The following is a 26,996-nucleotide window of genomic DNA, read 5'->3' as shown; positions in this document are numbered from 1 at the left end:
AGAAAAACTGAGCACAACTTATGTAAACAGTATTGAACTCAATGAACCAGGGTAATGTAGCTTCCTGTGTTCCCAACCAAAATGCTACTTCTTAAAGTAGCATTACTACTTTTTAAAGTAAAATTGCTATTTTCCTATATGGAGAGCATTCCAGATATAAAAAATTGGGTGTCAGACTCACTTGCAGACTACCATGATTATCCTGTTAATCTGTACTTAAATTACAAATTATCTTACGAATTATTTATTTATTTATTTATTTTATTTTATTTATATACCGCTCTTCTCCCCCAGGGGGGACTGTGTGCACTTAAATTTCCATATAGAGATTTTGTTCATTTTTTCCTAAACAAATGCTTAAGATGATGATTGTATGAGACTATCTGCAGAACTGCCAACTTTGAGGAACTATACAGAAATTCTGGAAAATGAATTTTAGTAAGGAAGATGAAAAAGTTGTAAAACGTTTGTGCAATCCAACAAAGAAAGGAAATAGGACTGAAAATGGGAGCTAGTTGCAAATTGCACAGGAACCCCAAAACCAAGCTACTGGAACTCTAATTGGTCCATCTGGTTTTCTGAGCTTTCAGAAATACTGCCTACTACAACCATGCTCAGTATTGGTTAATTCGTGGACTCTACAGCAACCATGCCTTCCTAAATACACATCCCATTACTGTATACAAGGTGGTAGAATTAACTGACATTCTTTAATAAAATGTAATGGTGCTCAAGCCATAACTTCTTGCTAGTGAGGAGTCAACAACAGCTTTGACAAATAAAGAAGGTGGAATTTGGAGAAAGAGGAGGAGCTACTCCTCCCAGAATGACTGGAGGATTATCCCATTTGGTAGCACTTTTTGGCTCACATTCTGTTCCTGCATGGTCTGCAGCCACCTAACCTGTTTAACCACTTTGCAGATTACTCAAAAACCAAGTCCTGCCTTTCACAAAGACAAGACTTTCTGTTATCCTACTGGGCAGGAAGGAATGTGCATCCACCAAGCCACCAAGCCTGGTCCCATTTAATACCCTGCATGCCAGATTCTAGGAGGGCCAAAATTCCCTAAAGGCACCAGGTTCTGTCTAATCTTGGAAGCTAACCAGACTGAAGCCAAGTTAGCCCTGAGGATGTATCAGGTGTTGCAGGCTATATTTCAGAGGAAGGCAATGACAAACCACCTCTTGAGAAATTATTGCCTAAGAAAACCCCATGAAATTCATGCGCTTGTCATTAGGTTGATGGCAACTTGAAGGCCTGTAGACAGTTCAATGCCAGATTCTAAGGCACTATAAACAGAACACCAACAAGACTTTTCACCCATGGTCTCAATTCCTTAGTCTCTGTCAACTTCCACACTCACACAAAGCTAAGCCCCTTTACCTCTGGTCCTGTGGGCTCTTCCGGCTTGGATTTGCCTCTCCTCTTTGTGTCATCAGCACTGGGTGGAGGAGATGCCAAAAGTTCATCCAGCCAATGAGATCCAGGTTCAGGATCAGCCGCCCTCAGTAGGTCAACATTCTCCGCCTTGCCTTCTTGTGCTCGTGTCAGAACACTATTGTCCTCCTGGCAGGAAGCAGCCATTTGCACCTGGGTATCTTCTGAGAAAAAGATGCAAGGCTCTGCTGATAGAGCAGCTTGCTCAACACTTGGCAATGACTCCATTACCCGTAAAGCCCCTTCCCCATGGGTAGGGGCAAGAGGCAGGAAGTCCTCACGCTTTTCTTCAAAATCAATCTCTTCTGCTAGTATAGGGCTAATCAGTTTATGGCTACTATGTTCTTCCTGCACAGAAGGGCCTCCAGGTGCTGACACCCCAAGGACTGAAGGGAACTCCAGGGAATCCTTGGGCACACTGGGGCAGGAAGATGTTCTATAAGCCTCAGCCTCCTTCCCACTCCTGCCCTGGCCTTCTAAACCTGGTTCATCATGCATCCTTTCCAGCCTAGGGCTCTTTCTTCCCAGTTCTGTCTCCAAAAGACCAGTGTCATCAGCCTCCTGAATAGGAGACTGGGGAGGGGACCCCAGTCTCCTCCCACCCAACTCTGGAGGCCGACTAGGAAATGACCATTCAAAGGACTGAGACAGGCTCCAATTGGACTCTCCAGCTGCAGTCTGCTCTATAAGGGGTCCCCCTTTACTTGGCAGGACAGATAAGGACCCTCCTAGCTCCTCCCTGACCAGCTTTTTACCCCGTGGATGTACCACTCCCTCTGAGGCACGGCGTAGGCCCAACTGAGAAATCTGTGGGTTCTCGTCTTCAAGGGTCGCTCTCTGTTCTTTATTCTTAAGGAAATCCTGGTCCTGAGAGAGTAAGCAAGAGTCCTGCATGCGAGAGGGAGAACCAGGAGGCTGGTCAGAGCCAATGTGATACTGAGGAGTGCTGGGGGAACCAGGAGACTCAGAGACTCCCAAGAGACGAGAAGTTTCCAGACTGTGATCCACAGGAACACAGACAAAGCTGGCAGATTGCCCAGGAAAAGGAGACACCTTTGAGGGTCTTGGAAAGATATCTGGGAATTCCAGTGATGGGGAGCTTCCTGGAGAAGTTTTAATTATAAGACTGGGGGATCCTGGGGACCAAAGATTTGGAAGAGTTACGGGGGAACCTGGAATCTGAGCAGGACCAAGGGAGACTTGAACAGGAGATCTGAGGGGTTCAGCTGCATCAGGAGAACCTGGTGGAAGCTGAGTTCGAGTGCTGGGAAGATCTGGTGGCAAGTATGGGGCACCTGGGGCAGGTTCAGGAGGGGCATCAGGGGACCCAGGTGTGATTCCAGCAGAAAGTGCAGCAGGGGGTTGATAGGTCTGGTGAAGAGAAAGAAGGGAAGGGCAGGTTAGAAAACAAATAACTTCTTAGTCTTTAAAACTATCTGAAGCATCCCAATTAAATCCTTAACTTTCACTCTCATTTCAAAACTATTATTTAACATAAAAGGACCTCATATTCATTCTGGCTCCTTCCCCATGAATGAGCCTGAGGAGAAAATGTACGTATTTCTGTACTGCAGAGCCTGCCCCCACCCCACACAAGCTGGAAGCTCTGCTTCCATTAAAAATTCCTTGACTTCATCCTGTAAAACCCCCCCCAAACCCATAATCATTAAAGCCAGAAGGAAATGAAATGCAAAGAGTGGAGGAGGAAAGGAAAAAAGAGAAGCTGAAGAAACCAATGCTGCAGTAATACCAATGTTGTGTGCCCCACCCCAGGTCTTGCCTCCTCTCCACCTAGACCTATAAAAAAAGAGAAAGAACCAAGGTAGACAGATCACACCCCATGAGCTGCAAGCTTTTTTCACCCCTCCTTCTCTGGGAGAGGCAAAGGGAATTAATCATTACCCACCCCAAACAAGCAACAAGCGGAAGCTATGCCTTTCATGCTGGTAGATTTGGACACAAGCCAAGCATTGGGAACTACTTCATACATACCTGACAGGTCACTGAACTGTATGCACTGAGTCATGGCTGCTCCATTCCCTTCAGCTAAGGTCCCAAGACTCTGCATTAATCTTTCAAGTATAGTCAAACCCAGTTTACACAAGTTAGTTAGCCTAGGCCCACTTTTGTTCTTTAAAAGCCTGAAGAGACAAGGGACCAATTTCTCTCACTTTCTTGCTGTGGTGGGGATAGGGGAGAAAGGAAAGACGTAATGTGATGGAAATCTATATGCCATACAAACTGGCCTAACTTTCCTAAGAATTCATGTCAAGTGCTAACTAACATAAGAATATGGCTGAATATTTTAAATCTCAATGAGAGTAAAGCAGTGCACATGACATGTTGCTGACATATCCTGTGGCTGGAAAGAGGACAGAGATTTGGACTGAGAAATCTAGAAGTGGTGCATGCAGGTGCAGTGTTTTGCCTGGGTTATCAATCTCTTCCTGAAGAGAAGCATTAGTAGAGAAAGGAGACACGCACCCTACAGAGAGGGAGCCCAGAAGGAGAGAGGTGGCAGATACCCCTGAGACAGAGGAGAGCCAGGAAGGAGAGAGCCCAGCGGAGGAATTGCCGTGCTGCAGATAACTCACACCAGGAGGAGATAGTGGGCTGCTATGTCCAGCTCGGCCTCCATCGCAGCTTATGCTAGGTCGACTGGAGCTGCTGTGAGAAAAAAAAAACATTACTATCAGGAAACAGGAACTGTTTATTCCTTCTTTCTCAGAAAAGCTTTCTACCTGGCATATGTATATCTACAAAATAGAGGGAAAGGTTGATCCCCAGACATAATTAATCAATATGATTTTTTTCCTCTTAAATATGCAAAATGTGCTAATTGAAAGCTCAAACAGCATCACTTCATATACAGAATTGTTTTTAATCCCTACCTGGTCAAATGCTCAAGGGCAAATATATATTAAAAAATCTTAATTCCATTTTAGGATGGAATGTAATTTGGCTTCTGCAAAGACAATTATTGTAGGAAATAAACTTAATTCTTCCTACATTGAGAAAATTCACAATTATTTGGATGAGATTTATACCCATGTATGCATGCCCAGAATTGCACCCTTAAACTCTGATAACCTCATTCTCACCTCACATAAATAACTCCTAGAGCCAAGTATGAAAGAACACTGAAATCATTCCAATATTTCACTCTGAAAATACATTTGGCACATTTTAACTTTTCCTATCAGTCAAGGGGCTACTGAGCCAGACCCATCTCAGTCCTTTTGCTGTGCAAAGCCAACAAGCCATAATAATCCAGAATTTCTCCTCAAAATATCTGATTATTCAAAACAATTATCACACCTGTCTCTAGAGAAGAAATCTGTGTTTCTCTCTACTGCTCTTGCTGGTTGCTCAGATTCAGGCACATGCTGGCCATTTGAGCTTGCAGTTTCTTCCTTGTTCCTTGACAAACAGCTTTCCTCAACTTCATCAGAGACTCTACAGGTAGGATCCTCTGGTTCAGTTCCTGCTCCTTCTCCTCCGCTGGAATATCTCCTGAATGCAGCATAACCTTTAGGCCCCAATTGAACAGCTGTGCTACCATCCTGGCTGAAAAATGAACGCACAAGCCTAGGCTTGTCGGGGTTGTTTGGCTCCACTTTGATGGGTTTATCTATCTTGGCTAAGATCTCTTCTACTGTGGTCCCAGGAAAACGCTCTGGCTTGGCCACTAGTGCCACTGGCTTCACTTTGAAGGGAACAGCACCCTTGCGTATGCTAGAGGATTCGTCACATTCTTCACCGGAAGTTCCATCTGCTGCACTGGATTTCTTTGCAGTCCCAGCTTCTTCTTCTCCAGATGGCTTGACTGGAGTAGGAAATAGATGTTGGGCCTCTTTCCCATTGGTGGCTTCTTTGGGAGGGCACTTGTTAAGACTAAAAGAAAGGCGTTTAACAGCATTGCCAGCACCACTGCTGTATGGCTTTGGCCCAGCCAGAAAATTTATCTTTTCTGCTGAGGGCACTTCAGGAAGAGACTGCCGCAGTCCAGGGGAAGGTTTTGTTGGCATGGCTGGCTTTGGCAGCACACAAGGTTTGGGTTTCACAGGTGGCTTTGGCCGGACATCCCCTAAGGCTGGAGAAAGGGGGAGTGGAGGGGTTAAATGAGTTAAATCAGTTAAATCACCACACACAGTAACTAAAATAGAAGATGGGAAATCACTGCCTTGTATACACACATACATACATAAAACACCTGAAATCATTTTTGTTTCAGTGATACTCTATGCTCTGAATTTCCAAACAACATTTCAAGGGACAGATTGTAACAAATGTCCTTTGCTAGACAAAGAAAATGACAAAGCCCTGCATTTTCTTTCCAAGTCCTTCACTCCCATTTTTTACAGCTGTGGTTTCTTCTCAAGTTAGACCACCTTGTGTTAAGCACCACTAAGTATAAAAACATCAATTGTTTCTCTCCATTAGATGATTACAACCAGTATTAAACAGAAATGGGATAGAAGCTGATTAGAGCTGGGCATATTTTGCTATCATCCCTATTCCAGCACAATCTAAAACCTCATTTCTATTATATTTTCTCATAAATCCACTGTGAAAGTCTACACACCTGTAAATTCAGGGAAAGGTACAGCTATGGGGATGTTCATCACTAAGATAAGGTAATGAACACTTTCCCAATTCATCAAAATTCAGATACACATCTACATGTGTATAACTGGAGCAAGACTAAATAAAACGTTGCACACAGGTGGACTGGTGGGCAGTGAAACTAAGAGCACTCTTCAATAGTTCATTTGTAAGTAAAAAACAATTAGACCTCAGATACATTTAGTGTAGCACTGCTCCTATGTAAATCTATAATCTCATAATGCTATCAGCACAAAAAGAAATTAAAGATGATATGCAATGTTGGACACAAGCTAGACTGGATGAGCCTCTAAATTACTACTAATACAGCCTATGAAGTCCCTCGGGACTGCATATAAATTGTAATATCTTTAAGGTAAGAAGAATCACATGACACAGCTCTTGTGAGGGCAGCTCCACTTTAAACAGCAGTTGATGAATATATGTTTGAACCATGTTAAAAAAAGAAGACAAGAAAAGAAAAAAATCCTCCACACGCATATAAAAGTAAAAGCCTACAGCAGTCCAATTAAGCATGAGTTACACCATGCAATCCTTTCTGAAAACAAAACAAAAACAACTGGTTCTCGACTCTCAGATGACCCATCACCCCTTAACAGGAAAATCCAGAACCTCTATCAACTTGATAAAACAATCCATGATTTAATGACAATGGATGCATCTACACTGTCAAATTAAAGCAGCTAGACATCACTTTAAATTGCCATAGATCAATGCTATGGAATCTTAAGATTTATAGTCAGGTGAGGCACGAGCCCTTTTGGGCAAAAAAAGGGTACAGATATAAAAATAATGATAATTATGGTAATAATAATAATAATAATAATAATAATAATAATAATTTCTTGAGACTTGAGGTGGGGCACAACACAGTTACAACACATAATTATAAAACATTATGTAAAATACATATTATGTATTTCTATGAAATACATATATTAATATACCCAAAACAAAGATTAAAATACAGCAAACACAAGATATGAGTTTAAAATTCATGGCAGTCAGAAGAGATGGGTCTGATTTAGTTGTTTGGATCTCTTCTCACAAGTCATTTTAGAGTTCTGGGGCATGTAGGACTTTAAAGTTCAAAACCAACAGTTTGTATTTTGCCTGGGGGACCAGAAGAGTGACTATAGTATAGATGTAATATGTTCAGTCCTGGGTGTTCCTGTAGCTAGTCTGGCTGCTGTGTTTTGAACAAGTTTCTGAACTTGATACAGAGATAGCCCAATGTAAAACGCATTGCAGAAGTCCAAGCTTGAGGTTACCAGCACGTACACTGCTAATTTTAGGTATGACTAAAACGCCCATAATCCCATAGCATAGAGCTTTGGCAGCTCAAATGGTGTCCAACTGCATTCATTCTACAGTGTAGATGATACTCTTCCTCAAGCTAAAGGCTAGTATCGCAGGACATACCTGTTTCAGGGTTGCCTGATGGTTGCTTGGGCCCCTCACGTCCATTGGCAGCAGTACAGGAAAGCAGAGAGGACAACGACTGGGACTTAGGATCCATCACATCACCAAGCTGGGACTCAGAGCTCCACATAAATGTCAGTCCCTAAAGCAGAAAAATACGAGTTTACACAATCTGCATATATATATATATATATATATATATATATATATATATATATATATATAAAAAATCTGTAAACAGATAAGCAAGGTTTACCATCGCTTAGGACACCAATGCCCCCCCACATAAAAACTCAAGTTTTCTGGCCACTTTGTTATAACATTTCCACTTGGCTCCTTTTCCAGTATAAGCCTCCCTTCTTTTTTTGTTCCTTCCTTTCTAATCTCCACCCATTCAGTCCCAGTTTGGAGAGAAAGGCGACATATCGGTAGGTTAAAAGAAAGTCCTTACTAACTTAACCATAGAGATCCATCCATGGGCTCTCTTTTACACATACGCAGAGTCGGTTTCATGGCAGGCCGCTCCCAGGGCAGGCTGGAACAAGGATGAAGGGAGCGAGTCTCTTGCAAGCACCCAGGCCGTGACTCATGTTGAAGGATGGGAATGTGACACTCGTAAAGCTGTTAGCTTTTTCTTGCTCGGCTCCACGCAGCACTGCCCCTGCTCCACCTCTGTCACACCCTGCCAAAGAGGCTGCTCCTTCTCATGCCAAATCTGTGCCTTGAACTCTTGTGCAGCCAGCCTCCTTCCTCCCCCCCCCCCCCCTTTGTCACTTTGTCACAACACTCCTCTCTGGCTGCCTTTCAAGCCAGAATCTCCCTTCTCTTTCCAAGCCCTTGCTTCCCCACCCCTTCAAGCAACAGGAAGCGTTGCTGCTCGGTCCCCAGTCTCAGCTGTGTCTGCTCCCAACCCGGATATGCAGAGCAGCGAGTAAACATCTGGAGTACTTCCCCCTCCTCCCGATTTCTCAATTGCTTGGCACCGGCCCTGGAATTCAGTGAGGTAAAGCTGGGGCCTGCTCCCGTCGCTACGGCAACAGCCTCCCACTAGATTTCTAGGGAGGGCCAAACCCTGGCCAGGAGGAGGAACAGGGTTATGGGAGTGTGCGTTCCAGGAGCCCTTCCAACTGGCTATGGCTCTGCTAGTACAGTGCTCAAGAACAGAACTGAACCCTAGGATAAAAAGGAAAGCTCTCCTGCAGTGTGACAAAAAAAAGGCTTAAGATTAAAACATGGCCCAAAGAGTGTAAACAGCCCTGCTCCGCAGCTTGCATCTGAACACCAGGATGAAGGAGGCGGAACCAGGCAATCTCTCCCTTTTAAGGGAAATTTGAAAGCAGACAGGAGAAAAAAAGGCAGATACTGCTGCTCAGATCCTTCATTTTTCCTTTTTATTTCTACAAGCCACACTGGATCCTAATTATTTTTGGTACTCCTCCAGAGCTGTTTGCCAAGCCTCTACCAGGCTCTTGTCTTGTCCTTAGACTATCTTTTCACATCCGTATGTCTCTTGAGGTACCCTTCTATTTATACTAGTCTATACATATCAAAATCTCATATCAAAAGAGATTTAAAGATGGGCTTAAAACCAACCTTAAAAACTGTGGCATAGACACTGAGAACTGGGAAGCCCTGGCTCTTGAGTGCTCTAATTGGAGGTCAGCTGTGACCAGCAGTGCTGCGGAGTTCGAAGAGGCACGAATGGAGGGCTTAAGGGAGAAATGTGCCAAGAGGAAGGCCCGTCAAGCCAACCCTGACCGGAACCGCCTTCCACCTGGAAACCAATGTCCTCACTGTGGTAGAACATGCAGATCAAGAATAGGTCTCTTCAGCCACCTTTGGACACACCCCCAAGACAACAGAGATGGAAGACAATCGTCCTCAAACTACGAGGGATTGCCTAACCTGATACATATCAAAATACTAAGGGTTTCATAGGCAAAGACACAGTAAATTATCCAGATAAACCTTCACAAATTATTATTATTATTATTATTATTATTATTATTATTATTATTACAGTATTATTATTGCAAGTCGCTTCTGGTTGTGAGAGAATCAGCTATCTACAAAGATGTTGCCCAGGGGACACCTGGATGTGTCACGATCCTGTGGGGAGGCTTCTCATTCCGCATCATCATAGGATGTCTATGCCCCACACAACTGGAGAAATTATACTATTTAGCCGGCATTACACCACCTGACATCCACCGGGAAGTAGCAGTGGATGAAAAGACCATAGCATTGACATATCCGGCCCATCCCCTATTCGGGTATCTGCCAGCACGCCAACACCTTAAATCAAGAAATAGTTTTCTAAGATCTACAGAGATACACGCAGGAACACCTCAGCAAGCAAGAATCCAAAAGTGGCAGGCTAAAACCGGAACCTCAATCAGTGGCTGACGCCGGATGAGAGACTCCCTCCTGGGCACACAGAAGACAGGGTGACTTGGAAGGCGCTGAACAGACTGTACTCTGGCACCATGAGATGCAAAGCCAACCTTAAGAAATGGGGCCACAAAGTGGAGTCCACAACATACGTGTGTGGAGAAAAGCAAACCACAGACCACCTATTACAATGCAGTCTGAGCCCTGCCACATGCATTATGGAGGACCTTCTTACAGCAACACCAGAGGCACTCCAAGTGGCTGGCTACTGGTCAAAGGACATTTAGTATCATGCCAAGTTGTTGTTGTTTTCTTTTTTAAAAAAAAATTCTTTTCTTTTTTAAAATTTTGTTTGTGTTTTCAAATACATTACCACTTGTACCCTCGGTTTGCTTCTGACACGATAAATAAATATCATCATCATCATCATCATCATCATCATCACAACCACTACTATCTCCCTTTTCTCTCTGGATCAAAACACAAAGTGGCTACACAACACTTGAAGGCCCAAAACCGAGGTGGCACAATGGGTTAAACCCTTGTGCCGGCTGAACTGCTGACCTGAAGGTTGGGTTGCTGATCTGAAGATTGCCAGTTCAAATCCGCAAGACAGGGTGAGTTCCTGTCTGTCAGCTCTAACTTGCAGGGACATGAGAGGAGCCTCCCAGCAGATGGTAACACATCCGGGCATCCTCTGGGCAATGTCTCTGTAGACGGCCAATTCTCTCACACCAGACGCAACTTGCAGTGTGTTCTCAAATCACTTCTGACATGATAAAAAAACTTCGAGGCCCAATTATAGTAACAAGAAAGACATTTTACTTAGTAGGGAGAAGAAGAAGGCAGGAAGAAAGGCAATGTGGCAGGAATGATAGACAAGGACACCAAAAACCTGCCTCTAGGGCAGAGCTTTCAAAGCATTTCATGTTGTTGTCACACGTTTAGATATGTATCATTTTGTGACACGATAATTCAGTTTTACTAGCAAAATCAACCCTTTATAAAGAGATACAGACACATAAATAAATTGTAATAACAAAATGTATGGTGACACAACATATTTAATGAAAAATTTTCATTTATATTTTTTAAAATATATGATTTATTGTTTATTTCACATAGACTCAGAAGTTTCTCGTTACGTTTACACTAGAATAGTGATTCTCAATGAGGTAGGTCTGCAGATCTGTGCCAGTTTATGAGACATCGGCTGCTGATCCACAGCCAGTTCAAAGGAAACCATGTGAATCCAACAATAATAATAATATGGCACAACCATGGCATTGGCCCTGGAACATTGGGGGGAGGGAGTGCCAGTTCACAGTATCAGATTGCTTGAGAACCACTTGAGAAGGAATAAAGTACACAGTTCAGTTTCATTAAACCAGCAAATACTGAAACTATTGAAAAACCATAGGAAATGCCCTCCACATTAGGAAACTGAAGCAAAATGTGAAAGGCTGAATTTGAGAAACAAAAGATATACCACCAAGTCATATTGGCATATTTCTCCTGTCAAGCCCATCAGAAGGGCCAACAGCCAGGGATGATGGGGCTTCTTTTTCAAAATAGTTGGAAAGCACCAGGTTGGAGACCGTAGCTCAACTCTGGAGCTCCCTGCTATCTTTCCTGCAGCAGGCTAAAACCCTTTTATTCAGACAGGCTTTTCAAGAAGGAGGTTTTTAAGGACCCGTCAGGGTATGCTGTGGTTTTAGCTATTAATATATTTTTAATCGGTTCTAAGGGTTTTAACTGTTTATTTTTTAATACTGTTAATATTTAATTCTATTTTAATGTTTGTATTTTTTAGGTTTTAAATTGTATTACATTGATTTTACTATAAGCCACTTTGTGTCTCTTTTGTCGAGAGAAAAAGTAGGGTTTTAATAGCAATAACAATAACAATAATAATAATAATAGCAGCACTCAAGGACAAATTTACCCTTTCCACTCCAATGGAAAGGTAAGGAAGTATATCAAACTCTGCTTCATGCAGCGGTTAGGACTGCTGCACACATTTGACACCCTACATAAATTTTACTTCTGTTGGAGAAAATACAAGTATTTCCATGTTGTTGTTGTCAACTGCCTTCATGTTGACTTTGACTTATGGCACTCCTGTAAATGAATTCATTAAACTGGATGCTACATTCTTTTTCCTGCACTTACAAAAAGTAATATCTATGCAAAACAATGGTCAATTATGAAATATATTGCTTCCACGAAGGACACGCCTAGGGAAACACATATGGGCAATCAAAGAACGAAGAATGGGGAAGGAACAATACACACACTATACTTCATTTCTGTAAAACATGAGAAACAAACATTAGATCATATGATGATAAAAACTGTCTCACAGCTAGAAATTATCTTAAATTGAAAAGAAACTCTGTATTACAACAGAGCTTCAATCATGGTAAGTTTGCTCTCACCTTGTGAAAGATCCCTGAAGGGAACATTCTTTCACACTTGATCAAAATTTTAATTTGTAAGGCTTATACAGTGAATTTGCATTTCCTTTATGATTGTATTCTACACTCAAGCTACACTCCTGCTAAATGTTATCGGTATTTTCTATAAAGCTTTGTTGTCCCAACAGAAAATGGCATGTACCCTATATAAAGTTGAACAATTATGTGCTGAAGATCTATTATTGTTGCATGGGAAAAAGCAAACTATGAACATAATTAGTAAAAGTTAGGAAGCAGGGAAGTGCTTAATATTTTCCCCATGTGGGCCATGGGCTATAGAGATGAAATGGGTATACAGAAAAGTGCTTCTGAAATATTCAGAATGAAGCAATGGAACCAACAGAGAACAGGCAGGTTCAAACCATGATGGACAGAAAGGAGCATCAAAACAGACCATCATCTTAAGCATTCTATAGAAGTATTCATCATTCTCTCCCACAACCTGGTAAAATAGGAGATTCTCATTTTGAACATAGAAAGAGCAGCTTAACAATGGCCAGCAAGTGAGTTGATGACCGAGATGTCTGGACCAAGAAAGGATTCTGCAAAGGGAGCCAGCATGGTGCAGTGATTTGAGTATTCAAGTAGCACTGTTTGAATCCTCACTCTAGCATGGAAACCCACTCTATGAGCATGGGCAAGTCAGACTCTCTCAGCCATAGAGGAAGGTAATCACAAGCCTCCTCTGGACAAATCTTCCCAACAAAACCCTAGAACAAGGCATTCTAAGTCAGAATAAATTTGAAGAAACAAAAGGTGCACTGATATAAATCTTTTTCCCAGTTGGTTGCAGCGTATAACTTTGTCATGCATGCAACATCATTCATAAATCATCTACCCCAGGCATTGAGATCTTCATGGGAGGCTCTTTCATCAGTATCTTCATCCTTACAAGAACATCAGGTAGTAATACATGGGGGGCTTGTAAGAGGCTGGTCCCAGACCCCAGATTATCCTTCCAATTTGGCTAGATTGTTTCCCCTTAGCCACCTTCTATCACCAATGAAGACTTTTTAAAAAAAATTCCAATAGCTTAACTCTACACAATGAAAGAATTTTAACAGTTTTTTTTTACTTAACTGAATCATTTTAGTTCTACAGTTCCTGCACACTATTAACAATTAAATGTTGTATGTTTACACTACATACATTTTTTAAAATCTGTATCACAAATCTCTTTGGGTTTTTGTAAGCCTCCTTGAGTCCTGCTTTTGGGAGCCAGGATGATGAATTCAAGTATGATGGAATACAGAGAGCTACACCTTAGAAAGTTAGAAGAAGCAAGCAGTTCAAAACTGTAATAGAGATCTGATTGTATAAATCAGAGAATGAGCATGAAATATCAGACTTAAAAAATGCTACAAAGTGCATGGAGAAGGCAGCAAATACAAAAACATTAGAGCTGGGAATGCTTCGAAGACATTACTGACTATCTAACAGAGGCTTCTCCTATGATGAGTTTGTATCTCCAAGACATTCAGCAGTATTTCATGCAGAAAAGAATTTTAGAAAACAATGCTGCAGATCACATAAAACACGTCTACCCTGTGGCTGTGCATATTATTGTTGTTGAAGCTAACTGGAGCCAAGTTGACTTCAATTTATGGCAACCCTATGAATGAGAGACTTTCAAGTCACCCTGTTCTCAACAGCACTGCTCAAATCTTGTAAACTCAAGGCTGTGGCTTCCTTGACCGAGTCCATCCACCTGTAATGCAGCCTTTCTATTTCCTTCTACCTACTTTGCCAAATGTTATTGTCTTTTCTACAGAGTCATGTCTTCTCATGTATGTCCACAGTTCAACAGATTTGGTTCAATCATCAACGTTTCCAGGGATAGTTCAGGCTTAATTTTCTCTGGAACCCATTTACTTCTCTTTGTGGTGGTTCATGGTATTTGCAAAAACAGCAGAATATTTCAAGTGAGGTGATTCTCAGTTTTTTCATTGGAAAACTTGCACTCTTCAAACATGTATTCATTGTGCTATCTAAAAATTTAAAACTAATTAGGATATAACTTCTACTACTCTTCCTTCTACAGCAGTGGCAAAGAATTCTGGCCTCCAGATGTTTTGGATGGACAGGGATGACAGGAATCCACCATCATATGGATAGGTAACATTCCCTTATTCTTGAGGCTAGGACTGTAACAATTTGGGAGTAGTCTTGTCTTGATTCTTGGGGATCAGGAATAAACAGCTTGGAAAGAGAGTTGTGTGAAAGCATCTTACTTTATTGTGTTATGCTTTTAGCCTCTCCAGTGCACATAACACAATAAAGCAAGATGCTTTCACACAACTCTCTTTCCAAACTGTTTATTCCTGATCCCCAAGAATCAAGACAAGACTTTTCCCAAATTGTTACAGTCCTAGTCTCTTCACCATTACCACCATCTGGAGTCCTACCACGGTGTGTGTTGGTTTGGTTTTTGCAAAATATTTGGGTTTGAAATGATTCTGAATCTGTGGCAGTTTTGGCACAATCTTCTCAGGTTTGGGCCAAAGTAACACTACAGCCCAATCCAGACAGTAACTGTAGCAATGACCCGTATATCTGTGGAAAGGATATATGTATTTCATTTATCCATGGTTACACATATTCCTATACAGGCTACACCCTTTTCTTGGTAGCTTCATCTTTAGTCCCATTAACAGTAATGGAGTTTGTTGTTATCTGTGGTTTCACATATCCACGCAAACTCCGGGAATATATTCCCAGCAGATATTGGCATTGTACTGTAAAGTACATACCTTCCTTTTTCTACTGAAAGCCCCACTTCACTAGTATTTGTTCACAATACAGTTCCTATGTGGTGCTGTTCCTGCATTTGAAATAGTAGCAGGGACAATAGTTGGGGTGGGGGCAGGTGAAATGAACCAACATCATATCAGTTGACATTTTGCCCTGCAACTGTAGCAGGACTTGCAGACTTGATGGGGCCAAAGTTTCCAAATTTCCCCAAAAATGTATTATGCATGCCCCAAAGTATGCAGAAACAGAGCATCTGCAAGAAAAGAGTAAATTGACAAGGCCCATCTTCTACTTCTGCACATACAAGCCTTTAAAGGCAAAAATAAGGTAAAACTTGGAAATCCCTTAAACAAGTTAAGTGAATCTTATGTCTCCACCCAGTGAACATCTGCAACAATTCCAGCATAAGGATCTAATGGGGAAAGGGCTACTAGAGTCAGAATTCCCTGAGCCACAGGGGCTGGCATGCTAGTCAAGAGGGGAGGGGTGGGTGACGATTTCTGAAGCATAGTATCTTTTCCTGAGAAGCTGTTCCAATGTGTGGGGACTGCATTTTGTTCAACCAGTGCTGAATTGGTCTCCGTGGCCTCTCACCATCTAAAACTAAAGGGACGTGTCACCAAGTCCACAGTTGACATGGGAAGGAGTGAGCTATAGAACAAGGAATGTAGAAAGATAGCAGAAACATGCAACAAGGAGGTTTACATAAATCGAGGCAGACACCTTGCTATCTTTGGACTGTTGTTTCCCACTTTCCATGCTGCCTACTTTGTCAATGAAGTACATGCAGCGATCATCCTCTCTTCCTATATATCTCTTAAGGACCTGGGATGGGCAAATTATGGATATGGAGTCGCATCCAGGCTCCAAGGCTGTTTTTGCAGTGGAACCTCACTCCCTAACTCCCTCAGACCACCCACCCCCTGCGAAAAAGGGAGTGGGTGGTCAAAATGCCACTCCTAAGCCTTGAGAAGTGGCAATTTTGGTTTCAAATCCTGATTTTAAAAGGCTGCAACCACCCCTTGGGCCAACTTTAAAAAAAAGAAAGAAAAGAAAACCTCTTTCTTCAAAACCATAAATGGAATTTGGGCTATTGCCACTTTTGTTACTACATTGACGGCAATCTATGAAACCCCCAGAGGGCTCCCATGGAGAGACAACTGCCCCCTGGGCTTTCCAAAGTTATCCACTGCTAATAAATACCAGGTATAAAAAGGACTTTAATTGCAGCATAAGCGATCTATCACTTGACAGCATGTGAATGTGTGTGTGTCCCATCTTTTTCCCAAGTCTGGCACTCTAAGTGGATTGCAGAGTAAAAGGAAATACACATAAAGTTAGAGACATACAAAAAGTTAAGATTAAAATAGTATCAAACTTTCTATAGAATTAAAACCTTACAAAACATAACTCAAACATCTATCAAGAAAGGCAGATTCAAAATTTACGTGAAGCCCCGCTCTTGCTAATACATGCTTGAGAAGACAGTGGGGTTTAGATAATATTTCTCCCTCAAAGAGTTCAAGCACTCTGACACAGGAAGGTAGAGTCTATAAGAAACATTGTTGGGTGGAACGGTCTCCTTAGGAGTAGAAAAGAACAGCAGTATGGACAGATGTACACAGAAAAGTTTACAGCAGACACAGGTTGATGCAAACCCCGAAGTCCTATAGATAAATTGCTTCCCCCACCCTTTGCTTCTAGTTCAAACAGATTTCAAAGTAGGGGGATATGGGGATGGGGGCAAACACAAGATATGAAAGACATGTAAGAAATGCTGGCACATGAATGCAGAAAGAGATCCCTTTTTTAATTTCAGAGGGCAGTCATAAGCAAAAGACCAATCAGTACCCCTTTACAAAAAGCAGACTAATGAGGAAACCACCAAAGGTTCATATACTATAGAACAGTGGTTCTCAACCTGTGGGTCCCTAGATGTTTTTGGCCTACAACTCCCAGAAATTCCAGCCAGTTTACTGGCTGTTGGGATTTCTGGGAGTTGAAGGTCAAAACATCTGGGGCCCCAGGTTGAGAACCACTGCTATAGAATGAATGCAATCTGGCCCCTTTAATTGCCATGGCTCAATGCTATAGAATCATGGAGGTTAAGATCTTCTGGGGAGGCCCTGCTCTTGGTCCCACCAGCTTCGCAAGTGTGGTTGGTGGGGACGAGAGAGAGGGCCTTCTCAGTGGTGGCTCCGCAGCTCTGGAATTCTCTCCCTAGTGAGACTAGATCAGTGCCCTCCCTCCTGGCCTTCAGAAAGAAAACAAAGACATGGTTGTGGGACCAAGCTTTTGGCCAGTAAAAAAATGCAGTGCCAGAAATAAAGATGGAATATGTGCAATTGACAACTGGAATGCCCCAGGTCTACAAGTATAGATTATTTATTTATTTATTAGTGACATTTATATCCCGCCCTTCTCACCCTGAAGGGGAATTAGGGCAGCTTACAAGTTATATATACATACAATAAATTATATTATTAGTATAGCACAATATAAGCACTATATAAGCATTATATAATATTAGATTGTACTATACAACTATATTGCAATATTAGCAATATTACATGTGATATAAATATACAATTATAATAGTGTATTATTATTACATTGTATTACATATTATCATTATATGTATATACAATATATAATATTATTATAGTATATAATGTGATTTTAATGTTTATATTAGGTGTTTTTAATTCTATGTCTTCATATCTAAATGTTGTTTATATCTTGTGTTTAATTGTCTTGTAGATTTTGATGCATGGTTGTATGATTTTTGTTTAGATTTTATGTTTTGGTTTTATATGTGTGTTGGGCATTTAATTTTGCCATGATTGTGTTGTAAACCGCTTTGTGTGTCCCCTGGGGTGAGAAAAGTGGTATTTTTGGTGTTGTTTATTCGTTCACTCATTTCTGACTCTTCACGACCTCATGGACCAGTCCACGCCAGAGCTCCCTGTCGGCAGTCACTACCCCCAGCTCCTTCAAGGTCAAGCCAGTAACTTCAAGGATACCATCCATCTTGTCCTTGGTCGACCCCTTTTCCTTTTTCCTTCCATTTTCCCCAGCATCATTCTCTTCTCTAAGCCTTCCTGTCTTCTCATTACGTGGCCAAAGTACTTTATCTTTGCCTCTAGAACAGGGGTCCCCAAACTAAGGCCCGGGGGCCACATGTGGCCCATCAAAGCCATTTATCTGGCCCCTGTGGCTGAAGCTCCCTCCTCCTCTGCAGAAGAAGGTGAGTGTGGTGCAGGGTAAGAGAGAAAGGCGCGCACCTTTCCCGTCTCCTCTCTCGCCTGGTGCATGCCTTCCAAAGCTTTCCTTGTTTATAATGGTATTTTAATTATTATTTAATTAATTATTAATTATTAAGGGGTGCTTTGCTAGTGCTTTTGGTGCACAAAGGCAGAAGGAGGTTAGACTAAATGGCCCAAGGCATCTCTTCCAACCCTCTTTATTATTTTTATTATGATTATGATTAACATTGAGGCTGTATTTTTCCTGATTTTTTTAAACTTCAAAATAAGATATGTGCAGTGTGCACTGAATAGGAATTTGTTGATAGTTTTTTGTTTTTTTTTTAAACTATAGTCCAGCCCTCCAACGGTCTGAGGGACCGTGAACTGGCCCCCTGTTTAAAAAGTTTGGGGACCCCTGCTCTAGAAGGTGGAGGCTCCTTCTTTGGAGGCTTTTAAGCAGAGCCTGGATGGCCATCTTTTGGGGTGCTTTGAATGTCATTTTCCTGCTTCTTGGCAGGGGGTTGGACTGGATGACCCGTGAGGTCTCTTCCAGCTCTAGGATTCTATGATTCCCTCCAGTGAGCATTATTTCCTGGAGTATGGAGTTGGATCTTCTTGTGGTCCAAGGCACTCTCAGGATTTTCCTCCAACACTACAGTTCACAAGCGTCTCTCTTCCTTCGCTCAGCCTTCCTTAAAGCAGTATATAAATACAGTAGAGTCTCACTTATCCAACATTCACTTATACAACATTTTGGATTATCCAATGCAGTCTGCCTTTTAGTAGTCAATGTTTTTGTAGTCAATCTTTTCAATACATTGCGATGTTTTGGTGCTAAATTCGTAAATACAATAATTACAGTAGAGTCTCACTTATCCAACATAAACAGGCCGGCAGAACGTTGGATAAGCGAATATGTTGAATAATAAGGAGGGATTCAGGAAAACCCTATTAAACATCAAATTACATTATGATTTTACCAATTATGCACTAAAACATCATGTTTTACAACAAATTTGACAGAAAAAGCAGTTCAATACACAGCAATGTTATGTAGTAATTACTATATTTACGAATTTAGCACGAAAACATCACAATGTACTGAAAAGATTAACTACAAAAACATTGACTACAAAAATGCGTTGGATAATCCAGTATGTTGGATAAGCGAATGTTGGATAAGTGAGACTCTACTGTACTACATAACATTGCTGTGTAATGTTCTGGTGCTTAATTTGTAAAATCATAAAGTAATTTGACATTTCATAGGCTTTTCCTTAATCCCTCCTTATTATCCAACATATTCACTTATCCAACGTTCTGCTGGCCCGTTTATGTTGGATAACTGAGACTCTACTGAACAGTAAACAAATAAATCCTGGGAAGGATAGTTTCTCAAGCTGTTTAGCCTTCTCTGCCAAAGAGGGATGGCGTCTCGCCAAACTACAACTCCCAGCATTGAGCCAAGGCAGTTAAAGTGGTGTCAAACCGCATTAATCCTACAGTGTAGGTGCACCCCTGGTCATCCTGGTCAATGGATCGGGCCTATTTAGTGAAAGGAGGCGGTGGCCATCATGGAAGAGGGTGGACTCAAGCCTAGGTCAGGGAGGGCATTTTGTGGCCACACAGCCCGCCTCCAGAGTAACTGGGATTGAGTCAGGGCGGCAACTCCTGCTAATCGGGGTGTGGACGAGCTCACAATCCCGAAAGAAAGGGGGAAAGGCAATGCTGTGGAGGAGAAGTCCAGCCAGGAGGAGGGGAGGGGAGCGGGTCCATCACGCAGGAGCAAGGGGGGAGGCTACAAAGGAGGGGACGGAGGGAAGTAGGGGGATCAGAGCAGGGGGAAACCCAAGGGGAGCCGAGTTACCAATCTAGCAACCAACCATATGGTACTCATTGGCCTTCCAGCTAGAGCCACGCCGACGCCGACGCCGCCCCCCCCCCCGCTCCCTGTAGCCCAGGCCCATTGCAATCCTGGAGGCAACCAGAGGGGGCGCTACCAAGTCCACAACTCCCCCTCCTCCTTCAACTCAAGGCGATGATCGGCCCAAGATTAACTCCCCCCATTGCAAAGCACTGCTTTAAAGAGATCAAGGAAGGGTTGCAGCCCCTCCCCTCGCCTACCCCCTCCCCTCGGGGTCCCTTCCCCCTCCTCCTCCTTCTTCAGCGAGCCCTTCCCCCTCCTCTCACCGTGGCTCCACCGCTCGGGGGGAAAAGGGCCGCAGCTCCACGCGCGGGGACTCCGGAGAAGGGGCGACCAAAGCGCGGCGGCGGCGACGTCGGGCCCGAGGGAGACGAGGCCGAGCCCGGGATCGTATGCATATTCATGACGTCCGACTCGAGGCCCCTCGGCTCGCCACGCCCACTATTTTGCATATTCATGGCGCGCCTACAAAACCCTCCCCCCTCCTTTTTCCTATCGCCGCCCTCTTGGAAAAAGAGCCTGGCTGACCTATTGAAGTCCTCAAGGAGTTTCTTGTTTCTGCAGTAGAGTCTCACTTATCCAACATTCGCTTTTCCAACGTTCTGGATTATCCAACGCAGTCTACCTTTTAGTAGTCAATGTTTTTGTAGTTAATCTTTTCAGTACATTGTGATGTTTTCGTGCTAAATTCGTAAATACAGTAGAGTCTCACTTATCCAACATAAACGGGCCGGCAGAACGTTGGATAAGCGAATAAGTTGGATAATAAGGAGGGATTAAGGAAAAGCCTATTAAAAATCAAATTAGATTATGATTTTACAAATTAAGCACCAAAACATCATGTTATACAACACATTTGACAGAAAAAGTAGTTCAATATGCAATAATGCTGTGTAGTAATTACTGCATTTACAAATTTAGCACCAAAATATCACAATGTATTGAAAACATTGACTACAAAAATGCGTTGGATATTCCAGAATGTTGGATAAGCGAGTGTTGGATAAGTGAGACTCTACTGTACAGTAATTACTACATAACATTGATGTGTATTGAACTGCTTTCTCTGTCAAATTTGTTGAAAAACATGATGTTTTGGTGCTTAATTTGTAAAATCATAATGTAATTTGATGTTTAATAGGCTTTTCCTTAATCCCTCCTTATTATTCAACATATTTGCTTATCCAACGTTCTGCCGGCCCGTTTATGTTGGATAAGTGAGACTCTACTGTATATTCATAAGAGCTCCCCTCTTTCTGTTTTGTTTATTGTCTGTGTCTATTTTTTTAAAATGTTTTGTTCTTGTTAACTACAGTAGAGTCTCACTTATCCAACATAAACGGGCAGGCAGAATGTTGGATAATAAGGAGGGATTAAGGAAAAGCCTATTAAACATAAAATTACATTATGAATTTACAAATTAAGCACCAAAACATCATGTTTTACAACAAATTGACAGAAAAAACAGTTCAATACACAGTAATGTTGTGTTTTAATTAATGTATTTACGAATTTAGCACCAAAACATTGCAACATTTACTACAAAAGCATTGACTACTAAAAGGCAGATTGTGTTGGATAATACAGAATGTTGGATAAGTGAAGGTTGGATAAGTGAGACTCTACTGTACCTTCAAGTCAACTTCGAGACTGCCAAGGGTGCATCTAAACCAGGCATGAGCAAACCTGGGCCCTTCAGGTGTTTTAGACTTCAACTCTCATAATTCCTACTGGCTGTTAGGAATAGTGGGAGTTGAAGTCCAAAACACCTGGAGGGCCCAAGTTTTACCATGCCTGATCTTTATTAGGCGATCTCTCGTTGTCGGAGGATGATTGTTTTCCAGGTATTCTGGTGGTGGGTACATACGTGACTGGGAGCCCTATTCTTGACCTACATGTTCTTCCTCCGTGAAGACATCAGTTTCCAGATGGAAGGCGGTCCCAGTTAGGGTTGGCTTGATGCGCCTTCCTCTTGGCACGTTTCTCCCTTTCGCCCTCCATTCGTGCCTCTTCAAACACCTGGAGAGTCGAAGTTTGCCCATGTCTGATCTATACTTTAGTATACTGTAGAATTATTAAGGTTTGAAACCATTTTAACTGTTGTGGCTCAATGCTGTGGAATCCTGAGAGGTGTAGTTTTACAAGATTTTTAGATTTCTCTGCCAGAGTGTTGGTGCCTCAGCAAACTACAGCTCCAAAGATTCCATAGCTTTGTGCCATGACCGTTAAAGTGGTGTCTTTGTTGTTTAGTCGCTTTGTACTCTTCGTGACCTCATGGACCAGCCCATGCCAGAGCTCTCTGTCGGCCGTGGCCATCCCCAGCTCCTTCAAGGTCAAGCCAGTCACTTCAAGGATACTATCCATCCATCTTGCCCTTGGTCAGACCCTCTTCTTTTTTGTACAATTTTCCCCAGCATCATTCTCTTCTCCAAGCTTTCCTGTCTTCTCATTATGTGGCCAAAGTACTTCATCTTTGCCTCTAATAGAATCATAGAATAATAGAATAGTAGAGTTGGAAGAGACCTCATGGGCCATCCAGTCCAACCCCCTGCCAAGAAGCAGGAAATCACATTCAAAGCACCCCCGACAGATGGCCATCCAGCCTCTGTTTAAAAGCCTCCAAAGAAGGAGCCTCCACCACAGCCCGGGGGAGAGAGTTCCACTGCCGAACAGCCCTCACAGTGAGAAAGTTCTTCCTGGTGTTCAGGAGGTAATATCCTTCCCTCCAGTGAGCAGTCAGGCTTTATTTCCTGGAGGATGGACTGGTTGGATCTTCTTGTGGTCCACGGCACTCTCAGGATTTTCCTCCAACACCACAGTTCAAAAGCGTATATCTTCCTTCGCTCAGCCTTCCTCGTGGTCCAGCTCTCGCATCCATAGGTTACTCCGGGCCATACCATTGCTTTAACTATGCGGACCTTTGTTGTCAGTGTGATGTCTCTATTAGGGTTGTGGATTTGTGTGGAATTACTCACCGTTTCTGTTTCTGTTCCGTTTCTGTTCCATTCGTATGGTCCCATTTCCATTTCCATCTGCTGGATGGGCACCTATACAAATGGACTTTTCCGTTGAAGGTCTGAAAAAAAACTTTCAGGCCTTGGGTGGCAAAGTGCCAAGCCCTGTGAGTCGGGCCTACAAAGCACTGAGTGTTCAATGGTAGTCCCAGTTGCAGGGCCTACAGGTGAGCGCCGAGCGCTCAATGCTCGTAGGCCCTGCAAGCCAGATCTATTAGCATCAAGAGTTCAATGCTCGACTGTAGGCCCTCAAGCCATCGAGAGCTCAGTGGTTCATAGGCCTGGTTTGCAGGGACTGCAATCGAGCATTTGGCACTCAACTGTAGGCCCTGTGAACCGGGCCTATGAGACATTGAGCGCTCGATGCTCATAGGCCCAGCAGGCAGGAACTACGAGCATCGAGTGCTAGGTGCTTGGCTGTAGGCCCTGCAAGGCAGGGCCTATAGCCAAGCGACAAAAATCAGCTGACCAAACAGCTACCATTCCCCTCTGCCTTTTGTTTCACTGTTTCTTTTGTTCCCATGGGGTTGTACCATTCCGTGCAATCCAAATGCACGAAATGGTACAAAACCACGAAAGAAGCAGATGAAACAGAATTTGGGCCCAAGACTAGTCTCTATTCTTCACTATTTTATCAAGATTGATCATTGCTCTGCTCCCAAGAAGTAAATGACTTCTGATTTCCTGGCTGCAGTCTGTGTCTGCAGTAATCTTCACGCCTAGAAATACAAAATCTGTCACTGTCTCCACTTCTTCTCCCTCTATTTACCAGTTATCAATCAGTCTGGTTGCCATAATCTTGGGTTTTTTATGTTTAACTGCAACCTAGCTTTTGCAATTTTTTCTTTCACCTTGGTTATAAGTCTTCTCAGCTCCTCCTCACTTTCAGCCATCAAAGTGGTATCATTTGCATATCTAAGGTCGTTAAGGTTTCTTCCAGCAATTTTAACTCCAGCATGGATTCATCAAGCTCCACACATTGCATGATGTGTTCTGCATACAAGTTGAATACATAGGGTGAGAATATACAGCCCTGCCGTACTCCTTTCCCAATCGTGACCCAATCTGTAGTTCCGTGGTCTGTTTGTCCTGTTGCTACTTGGCCGTTATACAGATTCCTCAGGAAACAGACAAGGTGACTTGGTATCCCTACACCACCAAGAATTTGCCACAATTTATTATGATCCACACCGTCAAAGGCTTTAGGATAGTCAATAAAATAGAAATAGATGTTTTTTCTGTAACTCCCTACCTTCCTGCATTATCCAGCGGATATTGGGAATTTGGTCTCTCGTTCCTCTACCTTTTCGAAACCCAGCTTGGACATCTGGCAACTCTCGCTCCATGTATTGCTGGAGTCTACCTTGCAGGATCTTGAGCATTACCTTACTGGCATATGAAATAAGTACTACTGTACAAAAGTCAAAGTGCATTATTCTACAGTATAGATGCACCCCAATTCACTCCATCTTCAACTGCCCTGCTCAGGACTTGCAGACTCAGGACTATGGCTTTCTTCCTGATTGAAAGCATTAAACTGTAATGCTGTCTTCCTCTTTTCCTATTGGTAAAATATTTATACACACACACACACATATAGTAGACTCTCAGTTAACCAGCACCCATGGGATTTGTAGATGCTGGATAAATTTAGTTTCTGGTTTCTTGAGTTACTATTAAAATCAGGCCTAACTAATGCTATACCCCATATTATCAAACTGTGTATTAACATATTAATATTAAAATGAAGGAATTAAAAGCAAATTAAGAAAATAAAGGCAAACTGAATGTAACACAGTATTATAAAAAACATCTTTGTGTATGCAGTATGCAATGTTAGTTTAAAAATTTTCTTGGTTGCTTGAGAGTTCCAGTTGAGTTCAAGTTAACTGAGAGTCTATTGTACTTGGTTCTTGCTCTCACGGCTCGGTTTTGATGTAACTTTAAATGATCGAAACTTTAAATCAGTCCACTTCCATCATGGCTTAGTCTCCCCGTTCCTTTATCTTTCCAGATCTGCAGTCCATGTTTAATTTCCCTTGGAACCAGAGGTAGATCACCACTCAAAGAAACACAGTTACATGTAAGCAACTTGTTCTTCTTCCAGATTTTAGAATACCAGCATATATGTGCCTAATGGGATGTCTTGGAGATGGGACTCAAGTCTAAACATGAAATCCACTTATACTTCATTATATACCCTTTACATATAGCCTGAAGGTAATTTTATACAATATTTTAATTTTATGAATGAGACAAAGTTCATGTTCATTGAAACATCAGAAAGCAAAGATGCATTATTTCATCTATCCATATGGCCACTTTTGGATTTTGGAGTGTTGAATTTCAGAATACTACACAAGGGATGCTCAACTTATACCAGCCTAGCCATTCCCCCCAACCCAACCAGCATTTTAAACTTTCTGGCTGCACAGTAGCCTGTTTTCAGTTCCTAAGTTGTCAGGTACCTTCATTCAAAAGGGCCTTTTGCCACTCTACTCAGAGATGTGAATGGTTTCTTTTTCATATAAATATTACGGTATAATATTATGGGGAATGTATGGGTGTTCAGATGTTGAACACTTCTTAACTAGAGTTTGCAAAAATTACTTGTTGGACTAAAGGCCCAAAAATTCCCTAATGTACATGAACTACATTCCCAATGTACATTCAGTAACATCTAAAGAGCCATGCATTCCTCTGCCCTGTTCCAGATGGATCCTTGATCTGGATCAGCAATGATCTTCTTTGGTGTTATGTATATGCACAGAAGCATTTTCTTCATTGTTACTGTCTGTAGAGCAGAGTTTTGTCCTGGCTCAAGAAGAAGAAACCCTGGTGCAAGCTGTGATATTTATTTTTTTTCCTTTTGCCATTTTATAACTTTTTTTTCTCAGTAAGGCTGCTCCTTCCTTAATCCTATACAACATTCCCGTCCAGACTTGTTATTTGTAGAAATGGGTTACATGAGCCAATTGGCTGAGGAAATCGGGAACCTGATTTGGTAAAGGTTGAAAGTGGCTGTGAAGTTTACTGTCTTTTCTGGATAGTCATGAGCAGTATGAATGGTCTTCTAGTGAATGCTCTAGGTTCAGGGGTCCTCACACTTTTTAAGCAAAGGACCAATTCATGGTCCCTCAGACTGTTGGGGGGCCAGGCTATACTGTGAAAAAAAAGGAATGAATTCCTATGCACATTGCACATATTTGTAGTACAAAAAAAGAGAACAATACAATGTTTAAAAGGAAAAACAATTGTAACCAACATAAACTTGCCAATATTTCAATAAGAAGTGTGGGCTTGCTTTTGGATGATGACATATTCAAATTAATTAGGATTGTTGTTGTTGTTGTTATGTGCCTTCGAGTTGTTTCAGACTTAGGGCAATCCTAAGTCTAAAATTTAGGATGGGGGCCAAATAAATGACCTTGGCGGGCTGCATTCAACTTAGAGCCCTTAGTTTGCAGACTCCTGCTCTAGATCATACTGGGGCAAGACTGTTAGGCAATTGTAATAAAACACCAATCAAAACACACTATTGGAAAAGTTCTTCCAAGTATATGAGGAACACTGATATTACTATCCGTTCAATACAGTAGCAACTTTCAGGATCCTATGTATAGGCAGGATTATAATGCTAATGGTGGGGGGGGGTGTTGATTATTTTATGCAAAGCATTGACTCACAAGGGGCTGTAAATTAGCT

General features: G+C 42.2%; 1 protein-coding gene across 5 annotated transcripts in view; it reads right to left on the bottom strand.

Moving 5' to 3' along the window:
- The window catches only part of tnks1bp1 (tankyrase 1 binding protein 1), a 35,110-nt gene extending 14,405 nt beyond the window's left edge, over window positions 1–20,705 (bottom strand). The window contains exons 1-5 of one of the 5 annotated variants that reach the window (XM_062967174.1): window positions 20,544–20,705; window positions 7,487–7,628; window positions 4,757–5,531; window positions 4,033–4,105; window positions 1,385–2,809 (exon numbers count right to left, since the gene is read on the bottom strand). In XM_062967174.1, coding sequence (XP_062823244.1) covers window positions 1,385–2,809; window positions 4,033–4,105; window positions 4,757–5,531; window positions 7,487–7,628; window positions 20,544–20,681 — 2,553 coding nt within the window. In that variant the 5' untranslated portion in view covers window positions 20,682–20,705. Of the gene's footprint in view, window positions 1–1,384; window positions 2,810–4,032; window positions 4,106–4,756; window positions 5,532–7,486; window positions 7,629–7,937; window positions 8,409–20,543 lie in introns of those variants that run through there. The other 4 variants (XM_062967175.1, XM_008111177.3, XM_008111186.3 and 1 more) reach the window with 4 other exon arrangements.
- Between the last annotated feature and the right edge of the window lie 6,291 nt (window positions 20,706–26,996).

Source organism: Anolis carolinensis, chromosome 1 (assembly GCF_035594765.1).
Source record: "Anolis carolinensis isolate JA03-04 chromosome 1, rAnoCar3.1.pri, whole genome shotgun sequence".
Classification (NCBI taxonomy): Eukaryota; Metazoa; Chordata; class Lepidosauria; order Squamata; family Dactyloidae; genus Anolis; species Anolis carolinensis.
Note: the sequence above shows the minus strand (reverse complement) of the source record. Positions and strands in the feature narration are given on the sequence as shown.